The sequence below is a fragment of the Xyrauchen texanus genome, chromosome 4 (genome assembly GCF_025860055.1).
Source record: "Xyrauchen texanus isolate HMW12.3.18 chromosome 4, RBS_HiC_50CHRs, whole genome shotgun sequence".
Classification (NCBI taxonomy): Eukaryota; Metazoa; Chordata; class Actinopteri; order Cypriniformes; family Catostomidae; genus Xyrauchen; species Xyrauchen texanus.
Genome location: NC_068279.1, coordinates 14,698,451 through 14,716,682, shown reverse-complemented (window position 1 = coordinate 14,716,682; position 18,232 = coordinate 14,698,451). Strand labels below are relative to the sequence as shown.

Here is an 18,232-nt window from a genome sequence, read left to right as displayed (position 1 = left end):
ACACCTTTTTGGACAGATTTAGGCTGAAATGAGGTCACACCTGTTCTTTTTTTTTATAATTTGTATCCCCTTTGCTCCCACATTTCACCATTAATACTAGCCATGATGTGTGTCAGTAGATGAAAATAATTAATAATACTTACACTCTCTATAATTTAGTGTAGCCTACATTCAAATCCTGAAAAAAACATATTTTCCATGCATCAAAAACACAGTCCACAAAATTTTTTATTCAAAGTTAATCCACAAAATAATTTAAGTCCATATTTCTATTCTTCTAATTCATATACAGCCAATTTGCACTACCAACTTTTTATGAATGTGATGCATTTGATATATCACTGTGCTTGAAGGAATGGACAATGATATAATAGGACGCAGATGATGCAATAACCGAAGAAACTCCAAATTAAATCGCTCTTAACCCAGCTCATTTGCGCATTGCACGAGCAATTTTATCAAACCCACTTGTGCCTACACTTCATGCATGCTTGCACAAACATACCAAAACTTCATTGTCATGCCCATTGACTTTGTGTGTATGACTTAAAGCATAGCTCTGTGTTTATCACTAGAGCTCTTAACATAGGTCCCCAAATATCTAATTAAACAAATAAATCAAAAGATTATTTGCTAAACATTTGATAAACAGGTTATGCAATCAAAAGTCCATTAAATACTCATAAGCTGGTAATATACACTAATGCCAAGGTGTCTGGAAAGAGGTCTTGATAGTGACGTTAATCCCCTCCCTGGTACTACATTGAACAAGTGGTCCTTGCCCCAATTTCACCAAAGTCTTTCTATTAAATTGAAGTAAAAATGCATCCTATTATTTCACATTTACATTCAGTATGGAGCCTGAAATTATTCATAGAGCAGCTAAAAAGGCTGGCTGGAGACACTGGTGCATCCAAAAGTGTGGCTTTTTCCTTATCACTCATTTCTGCCCTGGAGCACCGCCATTGTGTGGAGTGCTGATACAGCTTGTTCTGCTGCTGAGTAAGCTTTTCCCGCCAGTGCGGAGGTTTGTCGACACGGTTTGGAAAGATATACAAGTTACTCGCTGGGCAACCGCTTCCGTATAGTGAGCGTCACATCATATCATATGGTGAACAAACCAAATTGCCCTCTGTCCTATTAGGCAGATGCGTGGCGAGCCCTAACGGTATTTCAGAATGGGTGCAAAAATTAGCGAACATGGTTATACGATCCAATTTTGCACACCGGCCACCCTGTTTCAATTGTGTTCTGTCTTCCATGGTTTCGTCCTATGACGCGCCAGTGTTACGAGCCAAAATACACCTCTCATCATGAAAAACGCAATAGAGATTGTGCCAAATTGTCAAGCACAAAAATGGTTTTACAGCCGTTATTTTCTTGTTCCAAAGAAAGACGGCGGGCTTCGGCTAATCCTGGATCTGAGACATTTAAATCGCGCACTTATAAAGCGCCTACAGAATGATTACTCAGAAAAGGATCTTATCGCATGTACTCCCACACGATTGGTTTACATTGATAGATCTGAAGGATGCGTATTTTCATATCCAAATTGTACGACATCACAGGATGTTTTTGAGATTCGCGTTCGAGGGAACTGCGTATCAATTCAAAGTCCTGCCCTTCGGGCTGTCTTTGTCTCCTCGCACATTTACCAAAAACATTGATGCAGTTCTCGCCCCTCTGAGACTGAGCGCCACGTGCATCTTTAAATACCTCAACAATTGGCTGTTACTGCCTCAATCAGAGGCTTTGTTATGCCAGCACAGTTTTACTGCTTCAGCCATTTTACAGTGTCCATCTCAGTTCAGACTGGGGAGAACATTTCCACTGAAACGTGTTTCAGAAAGCATTGGGATTTGTGGCGGCGGCATCCGTGGCGGCAAGTGTCACGCAGTGCCTAAAGCCATCGGCCGTATTTCTAGCTTTTCAGTCAGAAATATCAAACTGTCACATCCTGGTTCGCTCAGACAACATGACAGTTGTGGCATATATAAACCAGGACAGGAGACTTCACCCTCAAACTTTATTGAGGATTTGGGAAATATCTGGCAATGCAGAAATCAATCTGTTTGCCTCAGTGGAGAATACCCACTGTCCCCAACTTTGAAGTCCAAAGTTGTCAGGCAGAAAGTGGTGACCACGGATGCTTCCAACACAGGTTGGGGGGCGGTGTGCAATGGACGCCCAACTTTTGTCACCTGGACAGGTGCGAGGAGGGCATGGGACATCAACCGCTTAGAGCTATTGGCTGTAATTCTAGCCTTAAAGGCTTTAAGTCAGAAATTGTGAGCTGTCATGTCCTGGTTTACTCAGTCAACATGACAGTTGTGGTATATATAAACAGCCAAGGTGGAATTAATTCACCGCCACTGTCGAGAATGACGCGTCACCCTCTCCTATGGAGCGAGCATCATCTCTCCCTGAGAGTGACATATGTCCCAGGCTGCCTGAATTATGGTGCGGGTCTCCTGTCACGCTAAGGGGTGATACCGGGCGAATGGAGACTTCATCCTCAAACTATACAGAGGATTTTGTAAATATTCGGCAAAGCAGAAATCAATCTATTTGCCTCTGTGGAGAATGCCCACTGTCCCACTGTGGAGAATGCCCACTGCCCACTGCTGGGAAGGGATGCAATGGCACACAAATGGCCAGTGAAAAACAAATATGTGTTTCCTCCGGTATGCCTGATCCACTCTGCCATATGTAAAGTCTGAGAGGACAAGGAAACGGTTCTATAAGTTGCACCGAAATGGCCAACCAGCCATAGTTTCCCGGAAATGATGGAGATGCTGTACAGCTCACCATGAGAAACACCACTGAGGAGGGATATCCTCTCTCAGGCACAAGGCACAATCTGGCATACCCAGCCCCAGCCCCAGCTGTGGAACCTGCATGTGTGGCCCCTGAACGGAGTGCACTACATGCACCAGAACTGACGTGTTCAGTTATGAACACCATTTTACAAGCCCGAGCACCGTCCACTAGACGTCTCTACGCACTAAAATGGAAGGTATTCGCTGATTGGTGTATCTCACACAGCAAGGACCCAGTAAATTCCCCCATACATGAAACTGTAATATTTCTTCAAGAGCTGATTATACACAGGACTCACCCTGTCAACGCTCAAAGTGTGGCAACAATATCTGCATATCATGCACATGAAACCGGCTCCTTTATAGGCAAGCATCATTTAATCATAAAGTTCCTAAAAGGAGCAAGACGATTAAACCCACCTCGGCAGGCTACAGTCCCAACTTGGGACTTAACTTTAGTCCTAAAAGCTCTCGCAGGGCCCCCCTTCGAGCCTTTTGACTCTGTTGATTTGCGTATGCTCTCTATTAAGACCGCACTACTGCTGGATCTGGCCTCAGAAAAACGGGTCGGTGACCTACATGCATTATCAGTCGACAATTCATGTCTGGAATTTGGCCCCCAAATTTAATGTAACATGAGATCACTTTAAACAAAAAAAATAAAGTTACACATTAAAAACAGGTTCATCATCACTGTGTGGAAAAGAACATGCTACACAAACAAGATTGGGCCATGGAGTTTGTGATATCTTACCACCAGTAGCACAAAGTCCCACAACTGTTTCCATCTTTTTGTGATGTGGAGCAAAGAGCACCAGTTCTCCAGTTCTACTTCCTGAGTAAATAAGTAAAACATGCATTGTTTTATAGGGTTTACTGTAACATTGTTTCTTGTGAGTAACATTAAGTGATAAAAATATAAATCCTTTGAAATATGACTTACATTTTTTTAATACATTAATATAATGTGAAACCAAATTATTGGCATAGCAGATAGTGTACACTGTGTAATATAGGGTATTAATTTATGGTTTGTGCTTCTAAGATCATATAATATGATTCATGTTTTATAAAGACACTATCTGTACTACTGATCTTTTGTAGTGTCTACTAGTAGTGTGTCTGTTTGGATCTGACATGTAACATTAAGTGTAAAGGTTTTGTGTCACGTGACGCCATGCGAGGTTCAGATGTGTGAATGGCAAGCTCTGTGCACTTTGCTAGTTTTAACACTATGTCATAAACCGCTACACTCTGTTCCATAATTGTTCTTGGAGGACAATATGTCAAAGAATTCTAAAAAGGCTCTGCAGATATTAAAAGACACTTTTGTGCTCAAGCTGACACCCCTGTGGAGGCCCTGAGCCCAGGCATCTTTTGGTGGTGTTAAGATCCAAGAATTTTGGTTGAAGGTTCAGAGTATTGTGTGTGACGTATTGGGCACTGTTGTATTCGTTTTTGAGGAGACAAATTCAAGTTTTCAAGGTAAAATTTTTATTTATTAACAAGAAAGAATAAGTACAAAAACAATTCGCCCAGCTGGGGATCTTGTCTGCTTCGCTCATTAGCTTTGCTCGAAAGACCCCGTTTCTCCTGTGTTCCCTTCTTTTCTACATTTCTGACCCAGGGTTTATTCCTTTATTCTCATTTTCTTACTCTTTTGATTGGCTTATTTTTGCCGCAGGGGCATCTCCAATATTCTAAGAGATAAGTTTCAATCATTCCGTTGGTTAGTTTTTGCCACAGTGGGATTACTGGTTTTGCCTTCTATTGGTTCGTTCTTATCAGTTCCCTGCCTAAAGAATTTCCAATGTAGAAAACCGTTTCTAGGTTCCACCCATCTCCTGTGTCAGAAATGCTGTTGCAGTTTATCACACTTTCACATTCAATTATCCTTTTAGCGTTTTTTGGTTTTAACATAGATTTTCTAGTTAGTTACACACATCATTCATCATTTGTTAGCAGGCATACATTGTTTAAGATTTGTCACACACATATATACTGACTAAGATTGTAACACACAACAGCACTCTGGTTTCATTTTGCTCCAGACTCTGTATTTTGGGTGATGGGGAGGTTATTGATGTATAAAATAGACACAGAGTCCTAACCAGTGTCATGATCAGCAGTGTTACGTCCCAAAATAAGTCTTGGGGTATAAATGGATGCAACAAAGATTACAAGTTTAAAGAGCATTAGTCTGAGCCCTGCCACAGCACCACAATCAAACAAATTACTGTTAAGGTCTTTATTTATAATTACAGAAATAAGGTCAAGGTATTGTGAGTAAACAAGAAAAGGGAAGCAATGGCTTCAGGAGAAGGCAAGGCCAAAATAACAAACCTAACTGAGGTAGTAAACCTTTTATCACTCTACAAAGAAAATAAATAACACAATAATACTCAAACTCCCTTCCTGCCCTCAAAACAGGAAAAAACGTAGTACAAAAATGGCACCCACCTCCCTACAGCTTCCAAATAAACATCTAATAACACATGTTAGACACTTACAACAGTAAAATAAAGATAGGGATACAATACCCAAAGTAGAAAGTTAAGCAGTTATCATGTTCAATAACTAATTTACAATCTGCTACAACAAGCTGGGCAGGACAAAGACAATGCTCTGAAGAAAGCTCTTGTGGCAACATTTCTCCCTCTCTGGCAGTTTCTTCTCTGCTTTTATGCTACCTCTGTCTGGGCTGGTAAGCAGGCACAGCTGAATACAATCAGCTACCTGAGATGGAGTAGGAGGAGCCAAAGGGAAAACGGAGGAACAAACACAGGAAAAAGCACACAAAAACACGTTAAAGAAAACAGTTAAAACCAACCATTTGAATATGTCTCTGGACGTAACACCAGACAGATGGTATTAAGTGGATGGAGGTCAGCTGGAGCGCCCCATTTCAGGAGTGGTGCTCGGAGATGGGGAGGGTGGCGGCTTTTCATTTTCATTTGTGGGAAAATTGGTCAGACATCTGCTGTTTTTGGAGGGCTCTCAGGGAGAGGCAGTGGAGAGAGAGATAGTTGTTAATATGTGTGATTTTATATATATATATATAACATTTACACATCCTGTGAAGCGTCATTGTTGCTCTAGGGGGCTTACACACTTTTGCTTCACAAAGATCAAGTGCTGATTCTGAATCCATCAATAGATTAAAGTCTCCTCCCAATATTATATCATGAGGGGTGCCAGCGACTTGCAACATCCCTTCAAGATCTATACAAAAGCCCTGATCATCAGCATTAGGTGTGTAAATATTAGCAAAAATCAGCCTCAAAACACCAGAGTAAATGTGATCTTCCATTGATGTAAGACTTTCTGACATTCCTTGAACCGATCACATTTATCTCTTGTCAAATTAGCAAAGTCTGGGAACAAGAAAATACTGTGATTCTTCCAAAAAGCCTTCCTTTGCTCCTAGCCTGGCACAACAAGCTAGGCAGGACAAAGGCACTGCTCTGAAAAAAGCTCTTGTGGGAACATTTCTTATCCTCTGGCAGTTTCTTGTCTGCTTTTATGCTTCCTCCTCTGGACTGGTAAGCAGGCACAGCTAAAGACAATCAGCTACCTCCCAGATAGATTGAGTAGGAGGAGCCAAAGGGAAAACAGGAAGAAACACAGAAAAAAGCAAACAAAAACACATGTAAAAAAACATAGTTCTTATGATCCATAAGAACTATGATCTATGAACAACCATAAAGAATATGTCTCTGGATGTAAATATATATTGTTACATCCAGAGACGTATTCTTTATGGTTGTTCAATCATATATATATATATATATATATACACTGATCAGCCTCAACATTAAAACCACTGATGGGTGAAGTGAACAACATTTATTATCTTGTTACATTGGCACCTGTCAAGGGGTGGGATGTTTTTTGGCAGCAAGTGAACAGTCAGTTATTGAATTTTATGTTTTGGAAGCAGGAAAAATGGGCAAGCATAAGGATCTGAGCAACTTTGACAAGGGCCAAATTGTGATGTATAGACGACTGGTTCAGTGCATCTCCAAAATGGCAGGTCTTGTGGGGTGTTCCCAGTATACAGTGGTTAGTACTTACCAGTACTATAAGTGGTCCATCGAAGGACAACCAGTGAACCGGCGACAGGGTCATGGGCTCCCAAGGCTCATTAATGAGTGTGGAGAGCGAAGGCTAGCCCATCTGGTGCAATCCCACAGAAGAGCTACTGTAGCACAAATTGCTGAAAAACATAATGCTGGCCATGATAGAAAGGTGTCAGGACCCACAGTGCCCTGCCACACTGCAAAAATTGTTCAGGAATGGTTTGAGGAACATCACAATGAGTTCAATGGGTTCAGTGTTTATTTTTTAGTTTGCAATTCTTTTGTTTACAAACTTCTTGTCAATGTTCTAGTGTTGATGAAATGAAAGCTTTGGTTGCTGAAACCTGGAGGAAACTTTCACCACAGTTTTTACAGAAACTTGTTTATTATATGCCCAGACATTGTCAAGAAGTTCTTCGAAATGAAAGGATTGCAATCTAAACACTAAAACACTTGAACTTGTTATTTTTAATGAATCCATTATCAAGTGTCCAAATTATTTTTGTCTTAATTTTATACCATATATCTGTTGTTTTATCATTTGAAACGTAACAAGCACACTTTTCAAGAAGAACATTTAACAAAAAGATGCATATGTTGTCTTTCTTTACAATAAATGCAAATTGGTTTGATGTTTTGTTCTCAAATGCAAAGGAATTCATGAATTTTTAAGTTCAGCATAAGCGTCCAAATACATTTTTTTGGGGCCAATGTATATATAAAGTATATGTATGTATATTTGTGTATAGATGTGTGTGTGTGTGTGTGTGTGTACACGTATATTTTTTGTATCCTTGTCTTGCAATATTTCTGTTCCTGCTGTTTTCCCCGTGACGTCATCTGATCTGAGCGCATGACTGTGACATCAAGCCGGAAGTGAAAGCCGTGAAATTACTACAAATAGACAGAGAGGACTGTTACTGATCCAAACACAGGTTAAGCTCGTTAAAGAGACGTGTTAAACCTACTTTGACCGTTAAACTCGGCACTGATCCTTCAGAGCAACTAGCAACAGAACCGGGACCTTATGTCGAACATGGAAAGTATCCTGACGAACCGGAGTGGTCGGGGTCCCGTTCATTCTATGGGATTCCGACCGTAAACACGTTTACTGAGAGTTATATATAGGTTAAACGCGGTGGTGATAACATTTTAGTTGTACTTTTAGGGCGGCTCAATATCATCGCTCTATCTCAGATAACCCACTTTCTATGTTTCTGGGTCCAGTGTTGACAACGAATTTTAATGGAAAGATAAACAAGTGAACTCGATGTACTATGAATATCTTTTTTTTTTTAAATGCTAAATGTGTATTTCGATGAATAGGTGATGTAAACATAATTAGATGCTCTTTTCCCCACATCACCAGATTCCGTCAAGTAGAGCGAATGACTGTGACGTAGGATTACGTAATGTCCCCACCTGTAAGTAGGTGAACTCACTGTGCAGCCTTTCGGTCTAGTTGTTCAGTCTGTAACGGTGTAATAGTTTGTTTTACATGCCATTAGGGAAATCTCTCTTTTTACTAAAAATAAATAAATAATAATTTTACTTATTTTACTACAAATTATTTCCTTGACCTTCAATTCCAGAGAATTTGTTTAACCTCAAGTTTGCAGCCAAAGAACTTCAGCGGAGTTCTAAGAAATGTGACAAAGAAGAGAAGGCAGAGAAGGCCAAGGTCAAGAAGGTAAGCCAAAAAAAAAAAAAAAAAATCCCTTTTGAAATGCACTAAAATTATTGTATTCAAAATTGAAAACCATTATTTGAATCTATCCATTCCAAGAATATAATCATTAGCTGTACAAATTCATCTAGACCCCCCAAAAAATCACACAAACCTGCTCAGGGAATTCTGAGCTGCTTTAATTAAATGTTCAATTAAACTTGAAGTGTGGTGCATGTGCATGTGCTTGTGTTTTGCTTGCCTAGGCGATCCAGAAAGGCAATACGGAGGTTGCTCGGATACATGCAGAAAATGCAATCCGCCAGAAGAACCAATCAGTGAACTTCCTCAGAATGAGTGCCAGAGTGGATGCAGTGGCTGCACGAGTACAGACCGCAGTTACCATGAACCAGGTACATGCATATAGACCATTTTCCTCTAAATCAGACAAACTAAATTGTGTATCCCATAGATTTAATATTTAACGTTTTACTTTTATTCTGCAGGTCACCAAGTCCATGGCTGGGGTGGTAAAAGGAATGGATGCCACCCTGAAAAGCATGAACCTTGAGAAGGTAGAGAGTGTCTTGCTTTAATTCACTTTTTTTCAGATTAAGTGTTTTCAGTGATCAGCTCTTTTGATGCAATCCAAATTGCGGAGCAGTGCGTTATTAGTGTTGTTTATTCTTTGTGTTGTGATTGGTTAGATTTCTGCCCTGATGGATAAGTTTGAGCGTCAGTTTGAAACTCTGGATGTACAGACAGCTCAGATGGAGGACACGATGAGCAGCACCACAACACTGACCACACCACAGGGTCAAGTTGATGCACTCATGTTGGAAATGGCAGATGAGGCTGGGTAGGATATTTAAAAATAAAAATGAAATGCTGAGGTTTGTTTTTTTTTATTTCAGGTGTTGTTAATACATACTTTTGTTCAATATTATATAGTCTCTAAAACTATTTTGTATTATGTCAATAAGCTCATTCATTAAGAAAATCAACAATCATTATTAATAATTTTATATATTTATATATATATATATATATATATATATATATATATATATATATATATATTCAGAGAGTAATTAAAATAATTATGCTAATTCAGTCAGTAAAGCCAATTTTAAATAGATATACTGTAAATTAGTAATGTCTAAACTTGTGTGTTTAGCTTGGACCTCAATATGGAGCTTCCTCATGGTCCGACGGGATCAGTGGGGACCAGTGTAGCATCTGCAGAACAGGTATTAAAACACACACACACACACTCTTATACAAACATACGAATATGTCAAATATCTACTACAACTTTTTTTCTTTCTCACTGTAGGATGAGCTCTCTCAAAGACTGTCTAAACTCAGAGACCAGGTGTAAGGAGAGGTGTGTGAGTGTGTGTGAGTGTGTGTGTGTGTGAGTGTGTGTGTGAGTGTGTGTGTGAGTGTGTGTGTGAGAGTGTGTGTGAGTGTGTGTGAGTGTGTGTGAGTGTGTGTGAGTGTGTGTGAGTGTGAGTGTGTGTGAGTGTGTGTGAGAGTGTGTGTGTGTGAGTGAGTGTACAAGAAACCTGTTTACTGACCTCTGGAAGAAATGGCCTCATTATTTCTGTATGTTTAATGCATGTGCGTGTCCAGCTTTCCTTATCCTCTCAAACATACTGAAACCAAATTCTTAACAACCCACGGGAATCTGAAGTACACAAATTTGAAATTTATATTCGGTACAACTGCTGTCATTAGATTTGGGGCCCTGCTGTATGTTTTCAGTCCCTAATAAATCATATTGAGTGTAACATTTCTTTTGTAATTTATACATTTTATGTACTTCTATATTTTAAATGCCTGCTTGTTATTTCTGAAATGCATTTAATGCCAGTGTGGCTACATTAATCTACACCATCATTGCTAAAAGTTTTTGTGATTTATTTTTCTTCCTGCAACACGAACATTTTTGCCTCTTCTTCAATGGATTGTGGGAAATTGTAACATAAAATGCATGTTATCAAAATACAGTTTGAATAATTATTCTCATATTGTCTTGATGTAGTGAAATCAGACATTAATGGCCAAATCTTCTCTATCTGTAGTCTATACTTGCAGATTAAACGGCACCTCTTATTTGCAATGGTTTCTATTTTTGTTAAACCAAAATTAAAAAACTGCCTTTGGCAATGTACAGCTTATCTGCTTGTTCAGATAAGAACAATGAGAACATATTTGTGTATATAAATAAACATTTTGCAACTGCATTAATCTGCTTTGATTTCTATCTAAATTGTTTATTAGGAAATATTTTATTATTCTAATGAGGATTCTCATGTTTTGAGAGTTTGAAATTGAAACGGTATTCCGACTCAGTGATTGGTCCATTGGGCTGAAGAATGAGAACAGTGATAGGTTCATTGGGTTGAGAATTGGCACAGCTTGAAAAGCTGTTGTTGGCACACTGGCTCTAGAGCGATCCAAGGAGAAATATGATCCTCAGAAACTAGAACCAAGCATATTCAGATCATTTACCATTGGAGTCTTACCTGATTGTGTTCACCTGTAAATATGTAAACATTCATTATTGTATGTGACAGATCACAGTCCCTTCCCGGTTCTGTAATTTTTGTAGAGATGAGGGGTTGGAGGCAAAAAGTGAATGTACAGTTTCTAAAATTGCCATATATATAAATAATACAAAAAATTTACTCTCTTCTGAATGTACATTCACTGTGATTTTGCAAAATAAGACATGTTACAGAACCAAAATGATTTTGGTCCAGGAGCGTAGTGAACAATGGACAAGATGGCATCCCTCTCTAACTATCTCAGTGAAAAGTTGCTTAATTTTGATTGGGCCTCTGTGGACACATATGCCAATCAGCCATAAGATAAAGCTGCTCAGACAACAGCCAGACAACTATGGGGTAGAAAGGAAAGCCATAGATCTACCTCCATGTTGCAAGGAACTTTACATTGGTCCACAGGTTTCTTAGCATGAAAATCTTGACTCCCATACTAAGCTAAGTACTAAGTATACTGGCTCATTCTGACGTTCTCTCTGCTTCCCTGTCAAGTGGAGATCTGCGAAATAACAACAGGAGGACCGAGTGAACATAAACATTCGTAACAGAATGAATAAGGATGTGATTTATAAAGTAACTTTTCTGTGTATGTGTGGGATTGTGTATTTATCCCCTCTGTGTTTGTCGTAGAAAGTGTTACGGCACTTATGTGAGACTATTCCATCTGATATTTCTCTGTTTTCTACATTTTATTGTCAATTATCCTCATTTTAGTGTATGAATATGTATAAATATAGCAGTGTCACATCGCACCTGGTGTGAACAGACAGATTGCTTGTCGCTGGAATCTTATCACGTTGCGTCTAGTTAGGACAAGTCGAAACACTCAACAGACATCCCTGTGATCGAAGCCCGAGCAACACATATATAAACACACACAAAAATACAATTAAAACATAACAATCAACAAATAAAAAGAGAAAAGTAAAATTCCACAAAGGATACAATTTATAATTTCAGTCATGATTCTCTCCACATGGTCCTCGCAGAGAGCCCTCTAGTAAGGTCAAGAATTTTACCGATCTCTTACCATACATGTCTAATCTGCCAAGCTGTTTATATCTTTTCAAATGCCACCACCCTTATGGGGTTATTTTTGTTTCATATTTACATACAAATGGAAAGGGATTTACAAATAAAAAGTTAGTTCACAAATAATTGAATCAGATCCACAAATAAATGTTGGGAGTTTCGCAAAAATAAAGTAAATTCACAAATAAATCAAATGAGATTCGCATTTTTTGTTTTACAAATATATTTTTTAACTGACAAACACAACTTTCCAGCATTCATTTGTGAACCGCGCATATTTATTTGTGGATCGCTACACGCATTTGTCAATTTTGAAACAAATCTACAAATAGGTGGACTCCACCCATCGTCTACTCATGCCAGTCAGATGATGCCCACATTAGTCGGACCAATTGTAGCATATTCTATCTTCAACCAATCATGCTTTGTTTTACTATCAGGGCAGGACCAGAGTAGTGCTCTCATGAACATGGAATCAATTACATACAGATAAGCTCCAAGGCATTTATTTTAGGTTTAAGTTTCTTGGCTGAAATGTTTAGTCAAAACCTTTACTCTTTTTTTGTGATTAACATTTTTTATAGATTCATTCAGTAAACAAAGAAAAGCAAAACATACATACACAGAACCAACATTTAAGCCCCACCTCTATTTTTTTATTTATTTATTTAACCCTTATTTAACCAGGGAAATCCTTTGAAAACAAGTCTCTTTTACGAAGGAGCCCTGGCCAAGAAGGCCGCAATAAAAGTTTCACATAAAATACAAAATATACAATAAACATGCAAAACATAATACATTAACAATACAAAACAGCCACGCTTAAAAAAAAAAAACAATACAATGGCCTTACAACAGTTAGAGATACAATGTAACAAATTACAATACAATAGACTTATCCTAATTTGGGAAGCAGGGACAGGTGCCCATTGTGCCTGCTTCCCGATACTTTACTAGCCTCTTAAAGTGACCAAAGGAGACCAAGTTATCAAGTTTTAAGTAATTCTGTAATAGGTTCCACGCTGATGGAGCAGAAATTCTAAATGCTTGCTTCCCTAACTCTGTTCGAGCCCTAGGCACAATCATGTGGAGATTATCATTAGACCGCAGAGAGCGAATGCTGGGCTTGAAGGACATAAGCCTACATAAATAAGGAGGCAATGTCCCAATAATGGATTTATATATAAACAATCGCCACCGGGTTAGCCTGCGCTGAGCAAGGGAGGACCACTGGACCAGATCATACAGAGTGCAACAATGTGTAAAGGGTTTGCACCCTGTAATGAATCTCAGTGCGCCATGATAAACTGAATCCAGTTGGTGCAAATATTTAGTCGGGGCATGCATATATAAAAAATCACCATAATCCATAAGAGACAGAAAAGTAGCCTTGACCAATTTCTTCCTTGTTACAAGATAAAAGCAGGCCCTATTCCTAAAATAGAACCCAAGCTTTAACCTTAGTTTCCGGGCTAAATTTTGGATATGAGCCTTAAAAGTCAAATGTTCATCAAGTAAAAGCCCTAAGTACTTATACTCTGCCACACGCTCTACTAGATTTCCCTGCAGGGTTACAATGTTTGGAGGGATAGCTGTGGAGTTCCTACACCTCCCCCTCCCAATCCCCAACCCCACCCTGACCCCCAACAAACATTCCTGTGGTCACACAGGACACACACACACACACACACACACACACACACACACACACTATATCTATATCTATCTATCTATAAATATATATATAAAAATGTAAATCACACACATTTATAACTATACCTCTCTCTCCACTGCCCCTCCCCTAGAGCCCTCCAAGAATGCCAAATAGTTACCCCATTTCCCAACAAACAAATCCAAGTTCATTAGTCTTCTAGATGATACTTCCTCGAAAGCCACCACTCCTAAAATGGGGGCGCACCAGCCGACTTCCATCCCCTTGTAAGGACCCATAACACTTGTAAGGACCCATTTTTTGTGTGTTTATTCCCTATATTGATGACCGCCCATCGCCTAAAATACTGGAGTCTGGGGCAAAATTAAATTTGAGTGCCAAATATGTCACACACAAAACTCTGAACCTTCAACCTAAATTATTGGATCTTAACACACCACCAAAAAACATGGGTTGTGTCTCCATCTTCTAATTGGCATTGCCAGCAGGTGGGTGTGTCTTTAAGACTAAGCCTAGACAATCTATAGGGAGTCCAATAGCATCGATGTAAAATCTTAAATTGCATAAGGCACACATTTGAATCTGTTCAAGTTCAAGCTCCGTCCCCCAGACTCTGAATTAGCAGGGAGTAATACACTGAAGCCTCATGGCCTTTTCCAAAAGCAGTAATTACCACTTCCAGAGTATCTGCCGCTTTAGGGGGGTGTATACTTCTCTCAAAAATAGTAGAGATCAGGTGGCATAGCTGTAAATACCTGAAGAATTGAGATCTTGGAATACCAAAACGTTGAACCAAATTTTCAAAGGATCTCAACACCACTCTCATATAGGTCACAGAGTGTATTAACCTCCCTCACAATCCACTCTGACCAGCAGAAAGGGGACTTATCAATACATAATTTTGGGTTCAGCCATATGCTCAAGGCAACATTTAAATAAATGTTTGAATTAAACACTGTGGACACCTTTGTCCATACAGAGTGCAAATGCAAGATAACGGTGTAACTTAACTTCTCCGAATTGTTTGATAGAAAGGCTTTGCAATGGTGAACTAGGGGCAAGAACTTCCTGTTCAATACAAAACCAGGAAGGGGCACTGTAAGAAATATAGATTTGCTTTCAGTTTCAGGCCTACACTTTCATTTTGGACCTCCATTGTCACTAGTCTTTACTGACACGTAGCACTTGTTCCCTTTACAAAAGGCTTCACTTTGATGTTGCGCTGCTAAGCGCTACTGAAATAATGTGTGGAACACGTCAATGAACATTGACCGGAATTTATAGCCTCGGTTGATGTAATCATTAGATGCACCTGAGGCCAGGCTATAAATGGATCGTCACCAGGTGTCGTCAGAAACTCTTTTTTCAGAGTGATTCTGTTTCTGTGTGTTTCACAAACCCTGTCAAAACTTTCTTTCCTCTGTTAGGAGATAGAATCAGTTAGGCAGTGTGCAGTGAATGTTGTTCTATTTTTCTCTTCTGTTTAGAAAATATTATATATATATTTAAAAAAAAAAAAAAAGAGAGAATGACTGAAAGCAAACTGTGCGTGTTCCTCTCTTCTCGCTCTATAGCTGAAGACGGCACACATCAGTTTTTGCTGTTTGTTTGGGGGTAAGAGCACGCTGCTCTCGCGTTGCAGCAGGGCGGGTGCGAGCACTGCGATTTGCTTTAACAGGCAGAGTGCGTCGTGCTCGCCTCGCTTGCTTCCGGGAGTCAGCACTCACGAAAAGATCGTTCGTGGATTTGGCTGAGGAGCAAGAGACGGGTTGATCGCTTTCTCTCACTCTCTCCCCAAACCCAGCTGGTCCTTCACATGATCTCGAAGCGCGTTTCGACGCTTCTTCGGATCATGAGGTGGATCGCAATTCTCTTCCCGCCTCCGAGCTTTCCGTCCGCGATAAAAAAATATACGGAGGAATTGCTCGATGTTGTTACTCGTGCGGTTGCCAGATTGGACTGGCCACGCGAAAAGAGACCCCAAACGCTCCAAATTAGGGGATAGATTTTATCTTCCAGTCTAAGAAAGGGAACGCCTCATGGGTCCCTTCCTTTCTTTGATAACCTCCATGAAGAGCTTTTTCTCTCATGGAGAACCCCTAAAAAATAATAAAATAAATAAATAATATATATATATATATATATATATATATATATTATTTATTTATTTATTTTATTTTTTACAACCCCTCAACAGGAAGTGTTAAAATATAATACCCATCTCAGAGATCCTGGCAGCGTGGAAACTTCTGCCGGATATATTCTTTTCTGTGGGTCTTATAAGGGCGTCAGGATTTAATTCTCTCGCCGCTTTTCCGTGTTTCAACGGCGTGTTCTCACTACCGTAAACCGGATTTCTTTTTGTAAAAAAAAAAACTCAATCTCCTGGTTAAAGGGGCCATGGTATGTGTTCCCCTTCCAGAGAGAGAGTTAGGTTATTACACTAAATACTTCCCGTTTCCCATGGAGGGTGAGGGGTGGCGTCTGGCTTAGATCTTAAAGCTTGAACTACCCGTGGGTGTTCAAGTCCAAGATGATGCCTGTCAAGACGGTCGTGTCTCAAGGCCTACAGCTCGTTTGGCTGGTCACCATCGATCTTATGACGCACTTCTATACTTCATTTAGAAGTTCTGCCACAACATGGAAAGTTCCTGAGGTTCACTTCCGGGGGCGAAGTCTTCCAGGGTCAGGTTCTTTCACTCAGCCTAGCCCTTTTTACCCGCACATTCACAATGCATGATGTAGCGCTGGCTCCTTGCGACTCGGGGCATCTGCATTCTGAATTACGTAGAGCGACTGGCTGATCCTAGCGCAGTTCCAGGAACTGGCAGTTTAGCACAGGGACATCGTCTTAGCTCATCTGTTTCTCTGGGGTTGAGGCTCAACGCCAAGAAAAGCGTCCTCTCTCCCACTCAGAACACTGTCTATCGGGGCATCGTATGGAGTTCAATCTCAATGCGGGCACAACTGTCTCCCGCTAGGATTGAGTCCATTCAGATCACCCTGAGCAAAGTCAGGCTAGGTCAAGGTTGCACTGTTATCAGTACCAACGATTTCCAGGTCTCAGAGCGAACGCGTCCACGGTGATCCCTCTGGACCTTCTGCTCATGAGACCTTTTTTGTTGTGGCCAAAAGCCAGGGGATTTCTTCCAAGGGCCAAAACCCCTGGGCTAAATAGGGTTACGCGCCTCAGGCTTCGTTCCCTTCCTATGTGGTTCAGACCCCGGTTTTCTGCCTTGGGTCCCACTCTAGGAGCGTCTTGTTGTCGCGAGACTGCTAACGACAGACGCCTCCCTGATGGGCGGGTAGCGGCCTTAAGTGGTCAGTCCAGCTTAAGGGGATAGGAGGGTCATCAGCTCGGTTGTCACAGTCTCTGTCTCGGGTTGATGGCTGTATTTCTGGCCCTGAAATACCTCCTCCTGAGGCTGCCATGTCTTGGTGCGTGGTGGACAATACAGCGGTAGCCTCTTACATAAATCTTCAAGGAGACCCACGTTCTTGTCAGCTGTATTTCTGACACGTCGGATTCTCCTTAGGGCCCAGGGTAAGCTCCTGTCACTCAGGTCAGTTATATCCCTGGATGCCCGTATCACGGGAGCAGATTTACGGTCCAGACAGGAAATACCAACGGGGAGTTAAGAACTCCACCCTAAGGTAGTAGTTGCCCAGAGTTCGCCAGCAAGGGTTTTTGCCTCTTACTGATAGCACTGCGCTGGCCAAACAGGGCTTGGTTCTCGGAGCTAATCTCTTCCCTCGACGGCTCGCCTTGGGCGATTCGAACAGGAAGGATCTTCTATCTCAGGCACAGGGCAATATTTCATCCCTGCCCCAAATTGTGGAATCTTTCATGTTTGGCCCCTAAGGGTACCAACTGAGGGACACAGGGCTCTCTCCTGAGGTTATCGAGACCTTTTTAAATGCCAGGCTTTTTCCACTTGGAACAAGTTTGGGTGAGATCTTAGGGCAGAAGAGGACCCCTTCAGCCTCTATGAATAGCGCAATGTCTCCTCTACTTCTCCCTGAAATCACCCAGCCCCTTGGGTCTGGACGTTAAGACACATACATGACCCAGAATGCGTCTGTATGTGTTTCTCTCCCGGTTTCTCTGCTCCCGGAGTCTTGGCAATGTTCACCAGCAAGGGTCTTGCCTCCTAATAATGGCGCTGCGCTGGCCGAACAGGATATCTTTCTCGGAGTTAATTCCTCTCCTCGACAGCTCGCCTTGGGCGATTCCGAACAGGAAGGACCTTCTTATCCTTGAGGTCATCGAGAGCATTTCAAGTGCTAGGGCTCCCTCCACTTGGAACTGATCTGGGTAGATTTTACAGGGCAGAAGAGGACCTCTTCGCCTCTGTTGATAGTGCAATGTCTCCTCTATTTCTCCCTGAGTCGCC

General features: G+C 40.8%; 1 protein-coding gene across 1 annotated transcript; it reads left to right on the top strand.

Annotated features, from left to right (window-relative positions):
- Window positions 1–7,757: 7,757 nt before the first annotated feature.
- On the top strand, window positions 7,758–10,203 carry LOC127639292 (charged multivesicular body protein 1b-like). Its single transcript, XM_052121230.1, has 7 exons — window positions 7,758–7,941; window positions 8,491–8,588; window positions 8,831–8,977; window positions 9,071–9,139; window positions 9,272–9,423; window positions 9,742–9,814; window positions 9,901–10,203. The coding sequence occupies exons 1-7, from the start codon at window positions 7,926–7,928 to the stop codon at window positions 9,943–9,945; spliced, it is 600 nt and encodes a 199-aa protein (XP_051977190.1). The 5' UTR covers window positions 7,758–7,925; the 3' UTR covers window positions 9,946–10,203.
- The last annotated feature ends 8,029 nt before the right edge of the window (window positions 10,204–18,232 follow it).